The sequence below is a fragment of the Bombina bombina genome, chromosome 5, assembly GCF_027579735.1.
Source record: "Bombina bombina isolate aBomBom1 chromosome 5, aBomBom1.pri, whole genome shotgun sequence".
NCBI classification, from domain to species: Eukaryota; Metazoa; Chordata; class Amphibia; order Anura; family Bombinatoridae; genus Bombina; species Bombina bombina.
In genome coordinates, this window is record NC_069503.1 from 435,688,024 (window position 1) to 435,701,958 (window position 13,935).

At 42.5% G+C, this 13,935-nt stretch overlaps 1 protein-coding gene across 1 annotated transcript in view; it reads right to left on the reverse strand.

The window, feature by feature from the left end:
- Positions 1-13,935, reverse strand: part of TOPBP1 (DNA topoisomerase II binding protein 1) — an 872,354-nt gene that overhangs the window by 592,467 nt on the left and 265,952 nt on the right. Inside the window, exon 16 of the mRNA XM_053715750.1 lies at positions 9,347-9,462. Within this exon, the coding sequence (XP_053571725.1) occupies positions 9,347-9,462 (116 nt within the window). The remainder of the gene's footprint in view (positions 1-9,346; positions 9,463-13,935) is intronic.

The window sequence follows — 13,935 nt, forward strand, 5'->3', positions numbered from 1 at the left end:
AATATCCCACAAGTAAGGATGACGCCGTGGACCGGACACACCTATGTTGGAGAAATATATATATATATCACTGTAAAACACAGGTGACTGCCATTAAAGTGGCAATAACTTACAGTTCTGTTTACCCTGAAGGGGATGGGGGTCTAATGGAGCCCCTATCTCCCTCTGTTTATTGTACATGGGCAAATAACCCCTCATTTGAAAGAGGGGAATCTGTTCATTTAAATTTTGATTCATGATCCCCTTTAGAATTACCAGGTTTTATTAACCCCTTAATGACCACAGCACTTTTCCATTTTCTGTCCGTTTGGGACCAAGGCTATTTTTACATTTTTGCGGTGTTTGTGTTTAGCTGTAATTTTCCTCTTGCTCATTTACTGTACCCACACATATTATATACTGTTTTTCTCGCCATTAAATGGACTTTCTAACGATACCATTATTTTTATCATATCTTATAATTTACTATAAAAAAAAATTTAAAATATGAGGAAAAATGGGGAAAAAAAAACACTTTTTCTAACTTTGACCCCCAAAATCTGTTACAGATCTACAACCACCAAAAAACACCCATGCTAAATAGTTTCTAAATTTTGTCCTGAGTTTAGAAATACCCAATGTTTACATGTTCTTTGCTTTTTTTGCAAGTTATAGGGCAATAAATACAAGTAGCACTTTGCTATTTCCAAACCAATTTTTTTCAAAATTAGCGCTAGTTACATTGGAACACTGATATCTGTCAGGAATCCCTGAATAGCCATTGACATGTATATATTTTTTTTTAGTAGACATCCCAAAGTATTGATCTAGGCCAATTTTGGTATAATTCATACCACTATTTCACCGCCAAATGCGATCAAATACAAAAAATTTTCACTTTTTCACAAATTTTTTCACAAACTTTCGGTTTCTCACTGAAATTATTTACAAACAGCTTGTGCAATTATGGCATAAATGGTTGTAAATTCTTCTCTGGGATCCTCTTTGTTCAGAAATAGCAGGCATATATGGCTTTGGCGTTGCTTTTTGGTAATTAGAAGGCCGCTAAATGCCACTGCGCACCACACGTGTATTATGCCCAGCAGTTAAGGGGTTAATTAGGGAGCTTTTAGGGAGCTTGTAGGGTTAATTTTAGCTTTAGTGTAGTGTAGTAGACGACCCCAAGTATTGATCTAGGCCCATTTTGGTATATTTCATGCCACCATTTCACCGCCAAATGCGATCAAATTAAAAAAAACTTTACATTTTTCACAATTTTAGGTTTCTCACTGAAATCATTTACAAACAGTGTGTGCAATTATGGGACAAATGGTTGTAAATGCTTCTCTGGGATCCCCTTTGTTCAGAAATAGCAGACATATATGACTTTGGCGTTGCTTTCTGGTAATTAGAAGGCCGCTAAATGCTGCTGCGCCTCACACGTGTATTATGGATAGCAGTGAAGGGGTTAATTAGGGAGTTTGTAGGGAGCTTGCAGGGTTAATTTTAGCTTTAGTGTAGAGATCAGCCTCCCACCTGACACATCCCACCCCCTGATCCCTCCCAAACAGCTCCCTTCCCTCCCCCACCCCACAATCGTCCCCGCCATCTTAAGTACTGGCAGAAAGTCTGCCAGTACTAAAATAAAAGGGTTTTTAAAAATAATAAAACATTTTTTTAGCATATTTACATATGATACTGTGTAGGATCCCCCCCTTAGCCCCCAACCTCCCTGATCCCCCCCAAAAGCGCTCTCTAAGCCTCCCCTCTGCCTTAATTGGGGCCATCTTGGGTACTGGCAGCTGTCTGCCAGTACCCAGTTTGCAAAAAAAATATGGGTTTTTTTATTTTTTTGCCCGGTTTTTCTGTAGTGTAGCTTCCCCCTCCCCAAAGACCAACCCCCACCACCTAACTGATTGTTGTTTTTCTCTGATTTGTTTATTTAATTTAAGTGTTTGTTTTCATTTTCCTACAAAAAAAATTCTGTGTGTAGCGGTTCCCACCCGCTCCTTCCCCGTGCACGCGCCCGCCCCCACCCTCCCGTGCACGTGCGCGCGTCAGTGCGCACCCCCTCGCATCCCCGCCCACGATCCCGCCCCCCTCCACATCACGAGGGCCATCGATGGCCGCCACCCGCCTCCCGGTCCGGCTCCCACCCACCAACGAAGTAAGCCACCGATCTCCGGTGCAGAGAGGGCCACAGAGTGGCTCTCTCTGCACCGGATGGCTTAAAAATGTTATTGCAGGATGGCTCCGTATCGAGGCATCACTGCAATAACCGGAAAGCAGCTGGAAGCGAGCAGGATCGCTTCCAGCTGCTTTCCACACCGAGGACGTGCAGGGTACGTCCTCAGGCGTTAACTGCCTTTTTTTTGAGGACGTACCCTGCATGTCCTCGGTCGTTAAGGGGTTAAGTGCTCCTGCAGGTTACTGCCTCTCTTTAAGGGTGATTACCTGCATATTACAGGGCATGCAACCCCTCATTTGAAAGAGCAAACTCATCTCTTTCAAATGAGGGGTCTATTCTCTGATTAAGACGTATGTCATAACCAAGAAACTGCAATAACACAAAGTAATCAAAGTAGTATTTACCGTAAGAGAGGACTCTAAAGATGCACATCTGTTTGTACTAGAACATGGTGGGAGATAAAGCTCCTCCCCCAGAGTAAACCACTTTAAAGGACCAGTCAACACATTCGATTTGCATAATCAACAAATGCAAGATAAGACAATGCAATAGCAGTCTGAACTTCAAATGAGTAATTTTTTTTACAACAAATTTCAAAGTTATGTATATTTCCACTCCCCTTGTACCATGTGATAGCAATCAACCAATCACAAATGCATATACATATAGTCTGAATTCTTGCACATGCTCAGTAGGATCTGGAGACTCAAAAATTGTAAATATAAAAGACTGTGTACATTTTTTTTAATGGAAGTAAATTGGAAAGTTGTTTAAAATTACATGCTGTATCTGAATCATGAAAATTTAATATAACCTGAGTGTCCCTTTAAGTGCCTTGTTTAAAAGGGCAAAATCTTCTTTCCGTAACTGGTCTGGGGCTGAGATATGGGATTTAAAAGCCCCCCGAGTTATTAGTTGTCTATGGATTGGCAGGTTTAAGACATGTATTCGTCATCCACAATGGGGAGTAGATGTTGACAATAGTTTGGCATGCGCATTGAAAAGCTTTAAACATATATATGTAAAAATATTTTAACAGCACTATTCAAAAATGAACTGTGGTAGCAAATACATATGAAATACAAATACCAAATATAAAAAAAACAGAATTTATGTTTACCTGATAAATTTCTTTCTCCAACGGTGTGTCCGGTCCACGGCGTCATCCTTACTTGTGGGATATTCTCTTCCCCAACAGGAAATGGCAAAGAGCCCAGCAAAGCTGGTCACATGATCCCTCCTAGGCTCCGCCTACCCCAGTCATTCGACCGACGTTAAGGAGGAATAATAGCATAGGAGAAACCATATGGTACCGTGGTGACTGTAGTTAAAGAAAATAAATTATCAGACCTGATTAAAAAACCAGGGCGGGCCGTGGACCGGACACACCGTTGGAGAAAGAAATTTATCAGGTAAACATAAATTCTGTTTTCTCCAACATAGGTGTGTCCGGTCCACGGCGTCATCCTTACTTGTGGGAACCAATACCAAAGCTTTAGGACACGGATGAAGGGAGGGAGCAAATCAGGTCACCTAAATGGAAGGCACCACGGCTTGCAAAACCTTTCTCCCAAAAATAGCCTCAGAAGAAGCAAAAGTATCAAACTTGTAAAATTTGGTAAAAGTGTGCAGTGAAGACCAAGTCGCTGCCCTACATATCTGATCAACAGAAGCCTCGTTCTTGAAGGCCCATGTGGAAGCCACAGCCCTAGTGGAATGAGCCGTGATTCTTTCGGGAGGCTGCCGTCCGGCAGTCTCGTAAGCCAATCTGATGATGCTTTTAATCCAAAAAGAGAGAGAGGTAGAAGTTGCTTTTTGACCTCTCCTTTTACCTGAATAAACAACAAACAGGGAAGATGTTTGTCTAAAATCCTTTGTAGCATCTAAATAGAATTTTAGAGCGCGAACAACATCCAAATTGTGCAACAAGCGTTCCTTCTTTGAAACTGGTTTCGGACACAGAGAAGGTACGATAATCTCCTGGTTAATGTTTTTGTTAGAAACAACTTTTGGAAGAAAACCAGGTTTAGTACGTAAAACCACCTTATCTGCATGGAACACCAGATAAGGAGGAGAACACTGCAGAGCAGATAATTCTGAAACTCTTCTAGCAGAAGAAATTGCAACTAAAAACAAAACTTTCCAAGATAATAACTTAATATCAACGGAATGTAAGGGTTCAAACGGAACCCCCTGAAGAACTGAAAGAACTAGATTGAGACTCCAAGGAGGAGTCAAAGGTTTGTAAACAGGCTTGATTCTAACCAGAGCCTGAACAAAGGCTTGAACATCTGGCACAGCTGCCAGCTTTTTGTGAAGTAACACCGACAAGGCAGAAATCTGTCCCTTCAGGGAACTTGCCGATAATCCTTTTTCCAATCCTTCTTGAAGGAAGGATAGAATCCTAGGAATCTTAACCTTGTCCCAAGGGAATCCTTTAGATTCACACCAACAGATATATTTTTTCCAAATTTTGTGGTAAATCTTTCTAGTTACAGGCTTTCTGGCCTGAACAAGAGTATCGATAACAGAATCTGAGAAACCTCGCTTCGATAAAATCAAGCGTTCAATCTCCAAGCAGTCAGCTGGAGTGAAACCAGATTCGGATGTTCGAACGGACCCTGAACAAGAAGGTCTCGTCTCAAAGGTAGCTTCCAAGGTGGAGCCGATGACATATTCACCAGATCTGCATACCAAGTCCTGCGTGGCCACGCAGGAGCTATCAAGATCACCGACGCCCTCTCCTGATTGATCCTGGCTACCAGCCTGGGGATGAGAGGAAACGGCGGGAACACATAAGCTAGTTTGAAGGTCCAAGGTGCTACTAGTGCATCCACTAGAGCCGCCTTGGGATCCCTGGATCTGGACCCGTAGCAAGGAACTTTGAAGTTCTGACGAGAGGCCATCAGATCCATGTCTGGAATGCCCCAAAGTTGAGTGACTTGGGCAAAGATTTCCGGATGGAGTTCCCACTCCCCCGGATGCAATGTCTGACGACTCAGAAAATCCGCTTCCCAATTTTCCACTCCCGGGATGTGGATAGCAGACAGGTGGCAGGAGTGAGACTCCGCCCATAGAATAATCTTGGTCACTTCTTCCATCGCTAGGGAACTCCTTGTTCCCCCCTGATGGTTGATGTACGCAACAGTCGTCATGTTGTCTGATTGAAACCGTATGAACTTGGTCCTCGCTAGCTGAGGCCAAGCCTTGAGAGCATTGAATATCGCTCTCAGTTCCAGAATATTTATCGGTAGAAGAGATTCTTCCCGAGACCAAAGACCCTGAGCTTTCAGGGATCCCCAGACCGCGCCCCAGCCCATCAGACTGGCGTCGGTCGTGACAATGACCCACTCTGGTCTGTGGAATGTCATCCCTCGTGACAGGTTGTCCAGGGACAGCCACCAACGGAGTGAGTCTCTGGTCCTCTGATTTACTTGTATCTTTGGAGACAAGTCTGTATAGTCCCCATTCCACTGACTGAGCATGCACAGTTGTAATGGTCTTAGATGAATGCGCGCAAAAGGAACTATGTCCATTGTCGCTACCATCAACCCGATCACTTCCATGCACTGAGCTACGGAAGGAAGAGGAACGGAATGAAGTATTCGACAAGAGTCCAGAAGCTTTGTCTTTCTGGCCTCTGTTAGAAAAATCCTCATTTCTGAGGAGTCTATAATTGTTCCCAAGAAGGGAACCCTTGTTGACGGGGATAGAGAACTCTTTTCCACGTTCACTTTCCAGCCGTGCGATCTGAGAAAGGCCAGGACGATGTCCGTGTGAGCCTTTGCTCGAGGGAGGGACGACGCTTGATCAGAATGTCGTCCAGGTAAGGTACAACTGCAATGCCCCTTGGTCTTAGCACAGCTAGAAGGGACCCTAGTACCTTTGTGAAAATCCTTGGAGCAGTGGCTAATCCGAAAGGAAGCGCCACGAACTGGTAATGTTTGTCCAGGAATGCAAACCTTAGGAACCGATGATGTTCCTTGTGGATAGGAATATGTAGATACGCATCCTTTAAATCCACCGTGGTCATGAATTGACCTTCCTGGATGGAAGGAAGGATAGTTCGAATGGTTTCCATCTTGAAAGATGGGACCTTGAGAAATTTGTTTAAGATCTTGAGATCTAGGATTGGTCTGAACGTTCCCTCTTTTTTGGGAACTATGAACAGATTGGAGTAGAACCCCATCCCTTGTTCTCTCAATGGAACAGGATGAATCACTCCCATTTTTAACAGGTCTTCTACACAATGTAAGAACGCCTGTCTTTTTATGTGGTCTGAAGACAACTGAGACCTGTGGAACCTTCCCCTTGGGGGAAGTCCCTTGAATTCCAGAAGATAACCCTGGGAGACTATTTCTAGCGCCCAAGGATCCAGAACATCTCTTGCCCAAGCCTGAGCGAAGAGAGAGAGTCTGCCCCCCACCAGATCCGGTCCCGGATCGGGGGCCGATATTTCATGCTGTCTTGGTAGCAGTGGCAGGTTTCTTTGCCTGCTTTCCCTTGTTCCAGCCTTGCATTGGTCTCCAAGCTGGCTTGGCCTGAGAAGTATTACCCTCTTGCTTAGAGGACGTAGCACCTTGGGCTGGTCCGTTTTTACGAAAGGGACGAAAATTAGGTCTATTTTTTGCCTTGAAAGGCCGATCCTGAGGAAGGGCATGGCCCTTACCCCCAGTGATATCAGAGATAATCTCTTTCAAGTCAGGACCAAACAGCGTTTTCCCCTTGAAAGGAATGTTTAGTAGCTTGTTCTTGGAAGACGCATCAGCCGACCAAGATTTCAACCAAAGCGCTCTGCGCGCCACAATAGCAAACCCAGAATTCTTAGCCGCTAACTTAGCCAATTGCAAAGAGGCGTCTAGAGTGAAAGAATTAGCCAATTTGAGAGCATTGACTCTGTCCATAATCTCCTCATAAGGAGGAGAGTCACTATCGAGCACCTTAATCAGTTCATCAAACCAGAAATATGCGGCTGTAGTGACAGGGACAATGCATGAAATGGGTTGTAGAAGGTAACCCTGCTGAACAAACATCTTTTTAAGCAAACCTTCTAATTTTTTATCCATAGGATCTTTGAAAGCACAACTATCCTCTATGGGAATAGTGGTGCGTTTGTTTAAAGTAGAAACCGCTCCCTCGACCTTGGGGACTGACTGCCATAAGTCCTTTCTGGGGTCGACCATAGGAAACAATTTTTTAAATATGGGGGGAGGGACGAAAGGGATACCGGGCCTTTCCCATTCTTTATTAACAATGTCCGCCACCCGCTTGGGTATAGGAAAAGCTTCTGGGAGCCCCGGCACCTCTAGGAACTTGTCCATTTTACATAGTTTCTCTGGGATGACCAAATTTTCACAATCATCCAGAGTGGATAATACCTCCTTAAGCAAAATGCGGAGATGTTCCAATTTAAATTTAAAAGTAATCACATCAGATTCAGCCTGCTGAGAAATGTTCCCTAAATCAGTAATTTCTCCCTCAGACAAAACCTCCCTGGCTCCCTCAGATTGGGTTAGGGGCCCTTCAGAGATATTAATATCAGCGTCGTCATGCTCTTCAGTAACTAAAACAGAGCATCCACGCTTACGCTGACAAGGGTTCATTTTGGCTAAAATGTTTTTGACAGAATTATTGCGAAAAAACATGAAGGAATTGTTCAAAATTCACCAAACTTTCACCACAGTGTCTTAAAGCCTTGAAAATATTGCACACCAATTTTGGAAGCTTTAACCCTTAAAATAACGGAACCGGAGCCGTTTTAAGCTTTAACCCCTTTACAGTCCCTGGTATCTGCTTTGCTGAGACCCAACCAAACCCAAGGGGAATACGATACCAAATGATGCCTTCAGAAGTCTTTTATCAGTATCAGAGCTCCTCTCACATGCGACTGCATGCCATGCCTCTCAAAAACAAGTGCGCAACACCGGCGCGAAAATGAGACTCTGCCTATGCTTTGGGAAAGCCCCTAAAGAATAAGGTGTCTAAAACAGTGCCTGCCGATATAATTATATCAAAATACCCAGAATAAATGATTCCTCAAGGCTAAATAAGTGTTAATATCAATCGATTTAGCCCAAAAAATGTCTACAGTCTAAATAAGCCCTTGTGAAGCCCTTATTTACAATCGTAATAAACATGGCTTACCGGATCCCATAGGGAAAATGACAGCTTCCAGCATTACATCGTCTTGTTAGAATGTGTCATACCTCAAGCAGCAAAGGACTGCAAACTGTTCCCCCAACTGAAGTTAATGCTCTCAACAGTCCTGTGTGGAACAGCCATGGATTTTAGTTACGGTTGCTAAAATCATTTTCCTCATACAAACAGAATTCTTCATCTCTTTTCTGTTTCTGAGTAAATAGTACGTACCAGCACTATTTGAAAATAACAAACTCTTGATTGAATAATGAAAAACTACAGTTAAACACTAAAAAACTCTAAGCCATCTCCGTGGAGATGTTGCCTGTACAACGGCAAAGAGAATGACTGGGGTAGGCGGAGCCTAGGAGGGATCATGTGACCAGCTTTGCTGGGCTCTTTGCCATTTCCTGTTGGGGAAGAGAATATCCCACAAGTAAGGATGACGCCGTGGACCGGACACACCTATGTTGGAGAAAATGACATGTTATAAGTACAGATTTAGCAGGTGTATGTCATCCACAGATGGGTTAAAGGGACATGCCTCCCACATTTTTTTCTTTTATGATTTAGAAAGAGAATGCAATTTTAAACATCTTTCTAGTTTACTTATATTATCTAATTTGTTTTATTCTCTTGATATTCTTTGATGAAAAGCATATCTAGATATGCTCACTAGCTGCTGATTGGTTGCTGCACATAGAAGCATCATGTGATTGGCTCACCATGTGCATTGCTTTTTCTTCAAATAAGGATATTTAAAAAATGAAGCAAAATAAATAATAGAAGTAAATTGTAATGTTGTTTACATTTCTATTCTCTATCTGAATCATGAAAGAAAGATTTTGGGTTTAGTGGCCCTTTAACTGCTACAGAAAACAATACCATTGGACAATTTTTCACACCCTTTGCAGCTGTATTGTCTGGAATTACTATTTAAATACCACACAGATATGTCTTGGCCCAACAATTTTAACAATGCTGCAAAAGTGCTCCATCTGCTTCCTGGATATGGTATATTGTCAAAAATAGTTACAGTACCTGTATTCTCCTCCAAGTGAAGCTGCCATACCATTTAACTCTCCTTGCTTTCTGCTCAGCTTTTTACTGACACAAATGACCACATCTTTTAATATGCCGTGTTCTTCTTCTTCTTCCTTTGCCAAAAAAAAAAAAGTGAAAAGCATTGATAAGTTGCAGAGATTTTTCATTGATTATGAAGACTGGGGAGAGAAGGCTAAATGCAGCATTTTTTTTAATATACTGATTTATATTAAATGGATACTAAAGTCAAAAAAATTTCATGATTCAGACAGAGCATACATTTTTTAACAACTTTCTAATTTACTCCTATTATCAATTTTTCTTCATTCCCTTTATTTGAAAAAGAAGGCATCTAAGCTAAGGAGCCAGCCAATTTTTGGTTCAGTACACTGGACAGCACTTGTTTAATGGTGGGTGAATTTAGCCACCAATCAGCAAACAACACCAAAAATGGTCCGCCTTCTAAACTTACATTCTTGCTTTTCAAATAAAGATAGCAAGAGAATGAACAAAAATTGATAATAGGAGTAAATTAGAAAGTTGCTTAAAATCGCATGCTCTATTCTGAATTATAAAAGAAACAATTTGAGTGTCCCTTAAATGAATGGCTAAAGAAAAATGTATTTGCTTTAACTCAACACAAATATACAGAAAATGTGGAGGATTTGAAAAATATTTTTTTTCTTTTATGATTCAGATAGAGCATGCAATTTTAAGCAACTTCCAATGTACTCCTATTATCAATTTTTCTTCGTTCTATCTGTATCTTTATTTGAAAAAGAAGGAATGTAGGCTTAGGAGCCGGCCCATTTTTGGATCAGCTACCTGGGTCATGCTTGGTGGCTACATTTAGCCACCAATCAACAACTACCACCCAGGCGCTGACCCAAAAAATGGGCGGGCTCCAAGAGAATGGAAAAAAAAAAAAGATTTATGCTTATCTGATAAATATTTCTTTCCGGGTATGGAGTCCACGACGTCATCAATTACTAGTGGAAATATCACTCCTGGCAAGCAGGAGGCGGCAAAGAGCACCACAGCAAAGCTGTTAAGTGCCACTCCCCTACCCATAAACCCCAGTCATTCAACCGAAGGGAAATGGGAAAAAAAGGAATAACACAAAGGTATAGAGGTGCCTGAGGTTTAGTAAAAAAAATAACTGTCTTAGAATTTAAGGGTGGGGTCATGGACTCTCCATATCCGGAAAGAAATAGATTTATCAGGTAAGCATAAATCTTGTTTTCGTTCCTAAAATATGGAGAGTCCACAACGTCATCAATTGCTAGTGGGAACCAATACCCAAGCTAGAGGACACAGATGACTAGGGAAGGAAAGCAAGACAGGCAGACCTAAACAGAAGGCATCACCGCTTGAAGAACCTTTCTCCCAAAAGAAGCCTCGGCTGAGGCAAAAGTATCAAATTTGGAAAATTTGGAAAAAGTATGCAAAGAGGACCAAGTTGCAGCCTTGCAAATCTGTTTCACAGAAGCTTCATTTTTGACAGCCCAAAAAGAGGAGACCGCCCTTGTGGAATGAGCCATAATTCTCTCAGGAGAGAGAAAGAGAACCAGAGATAAAGAGAAGTAGCAGTAGCTTTCTGACCCTTACGCTTTCCATAGAAACAAACAAAAAGGGCATAAGACTGGCGAAAATCTTTAGTCGTCTGCAGAGTTGTGCAACAAATGTTCCTTATTAGAAGAAGGATTAGGACATAGAGAAGGAACAACAATTTCCTGATTAATATTTCTATCCGAAACCACTTTCTGAAGAAAACCTAAGTACGAAGCATGAAAGATAAGATAAGGTGAATTACACTGCAAAGCCGAGAGTTCAGAGACTGTCCGAGCAGAAGAGATAGCAATAAGAAACAAAACCTTCCAAGATAACAACTTAATATCTATGGAATGCGTTGGCTCAAACGGACACTAAGCGTTCAATCTCCAAGCAGTCAGCTTCAGAGAAGCGAGATTTGGATGAAGGAATGGACCCAGAGTTAGAAGGTCCTTCTTCAGAGGGAACCTCCAAGGTGGAAGAGATGACATCTTCAGTAGGTCTGCATACCAGATCTTGCGAGGCCACACAGGAGCTATTAGAATTACCTATACTCTTTCTTGTTTGATACAAGCAATGACTCATGGAAGGAGAGCAAACGGAGGAAACTGATATGCCAGACTGAAATCCCAAGGAACCGCCAGAGCATCTATCAGGACGGCCTGTGGATTTCTTTGAACCGTACCTTGGAAGTTTGGCGTTCTGCCGAGACGCCATCAGATCCAACTCTGGCACCCCCCATTTAAGGGTTAACCTGGAGAACACCTACGGATAAGAGCCCACTCCCCAGGATGAAATGTCTGTCTGAGTCCGCTTCCCAGTTGTCCACCCCTGGAATGTGGATGGCAGATAGACAGCAATTGTGAGCTTCCACCCACAGAACAATCTGAGCCACCTCCTTCATGGCTAAGGAACTCCGAGTTCCTCCTTGGTGGTTGATGTAAGCCATTGAGGTGACATTGTCTGACTGGAACCTGGTAAATCGGGCTAAGGACAACTGAGGACAAGCCATCAGAGAATTGTAAATTGTGCTCAACTCCAAGATATTTATGGGGCGACCAGACTCCTCCAGAGTCCATAGTCCCTGCGCCTTTAACGAGTCCCAGGCAGCTCCCCAGCCCAGCAGGCTGGCGTCCTTTGTCACAATCACTCAGGAAGGCCTCCGGAAGCATGTGCCCTGAGATAGATGCTCCCGAGAAGGCCACACGGGAGAGTCTCTTGTCACCTGATCTAGATCTATCCTCTGAGACAGATCCGAATGGTCCCCGTTCCATTGTCTGAGCATGAATAAATGCAGAGCTCTCAAATGGAATTGAGCAAAGGGAATGATGTCCATGGAAGCGACCATCAGACCAATTACCTCCATACATTTAGCCACTGATGGCCGAATAGTAGACTGCAGAGAGGCAGAGAGTCCATTTTGAAGGACAGTACCCTAAGAAACTTTTTGAGACACTTTAGGTCTAGAATAGGACAAAAAGTTCCCTCCTTTTTGGGAACCACAAACAGATTTGAATAGAATCCTAGACGCTGTTCCCTTATAGGAACTGGAACTCTCTCTCCCAGGGAAGAAAGGTCCCGGACGCAATTCAAGAAAACCTCTCTTTCTCCAACATAGGTGTGTCCGGTCCACGGCGTCATCCTTACTTGTGGGATATTCTCTTCCCCAACAGGAAATGGCAAAGAGCCCAGCAAAGCTGGTCACATGATCCCTCCTAGGCTCCGCCTACCCCAGTCATTCTCTTTGCCGTTGTACAGGCAACATCTCCACGGAGATGGCTTAGAGTTTTTTAGTGTTTAACTGTAGTTTTTATTATTCAATCAAGAGTTTGTTATTTTGAAATAGTGCTGGTATGTACTATTTACTCAGAAACAGAAAAGAGATGAAGATTTCTGTTTGTATGAGGAAAATGATTTTAGCAACCGTAACTAAAATCCATGGCTGTTCCACACAGGACTGTTGAGAGCTACTAACTTCAGTTGGGGGAACAGTATGCAGTCTCTTGCTGCTTGAGGTATGACAAATTCTAACAAGACGATGTAATGCTGGAAGCTGTCATTTTCCCTATGGGATCCGGTAAGCCATGTTTATTACGATCATAAATAAGGGCTTCACAAGGGCTTATTAAGACTGTAGACTTTTCTGGGCTAAATCGATTCATTATTAACACATATTTAGCCTTGAGGAATCATTTTATCTGGGTATTTTGATATAAGAATATCGGCAGGCACTGTATTAGACACCTTATTACTTAGGGACTTTCCCAAAGCATAAGCAGAGCCTCATTTTCGCGCCGGTGTGGCGCACTTGTTTTTGAGAGGCATGGCATGCAGTCGCATGTGTGAGGAGTTCTGATACTTAGAAAAGACTTTCTGAAGGCATCATTTGGTATCGTATTCCCCTTTGGGCTTGGTTGGGTCTCAGCAAAGCAGATACCAGGGACTGTAAAGGGGTTAAAGTTTAAAATGGCTCCGGTTCCGTTATTTTAAGGGTTAAAGCTTCCAAATTTGGTGTGCAATACTTTTAAGGCTTTAAGACACTGTGGTGAAAATTTGGTGAATTTTGTACAATTCCTTCATGTTTTTTCGCAATTGCAGTAATAAAGTGTGTTCAGTTTAAAATTTAAAGTGACAGTAACGGTTTTATTTTAAAACGTTTTTGTACTTTGTTATCAAGTTTATGCCTGTTTAACATGTCTGAACTACCAGATAGACTGTGTTCTGAATGTGGGGAAGCCAGAATTCCTATTCATTTAAATAAATGTGATTTATGTGATAATGACAATGATGCCCAAGATGATTCCTCAAGTGAGGGGAGTAAGCATGGTACTGCATCATTCCCTCCTTCGTCTACACGAGTCTTGCCCACTCAGGAGGCCCCTAGTACATCTAGCGCGCCAATACTCCTTACTATGCAACAATTAACGGCTGTAATGGATAATTCTGTCAAAAAACATTTTAGCCAGAATGAACACTTGTCAGCGTAAGCGCGGCTGCTCTGTTTTAGATACTGAAGAGCATGGCAACGCTGATAC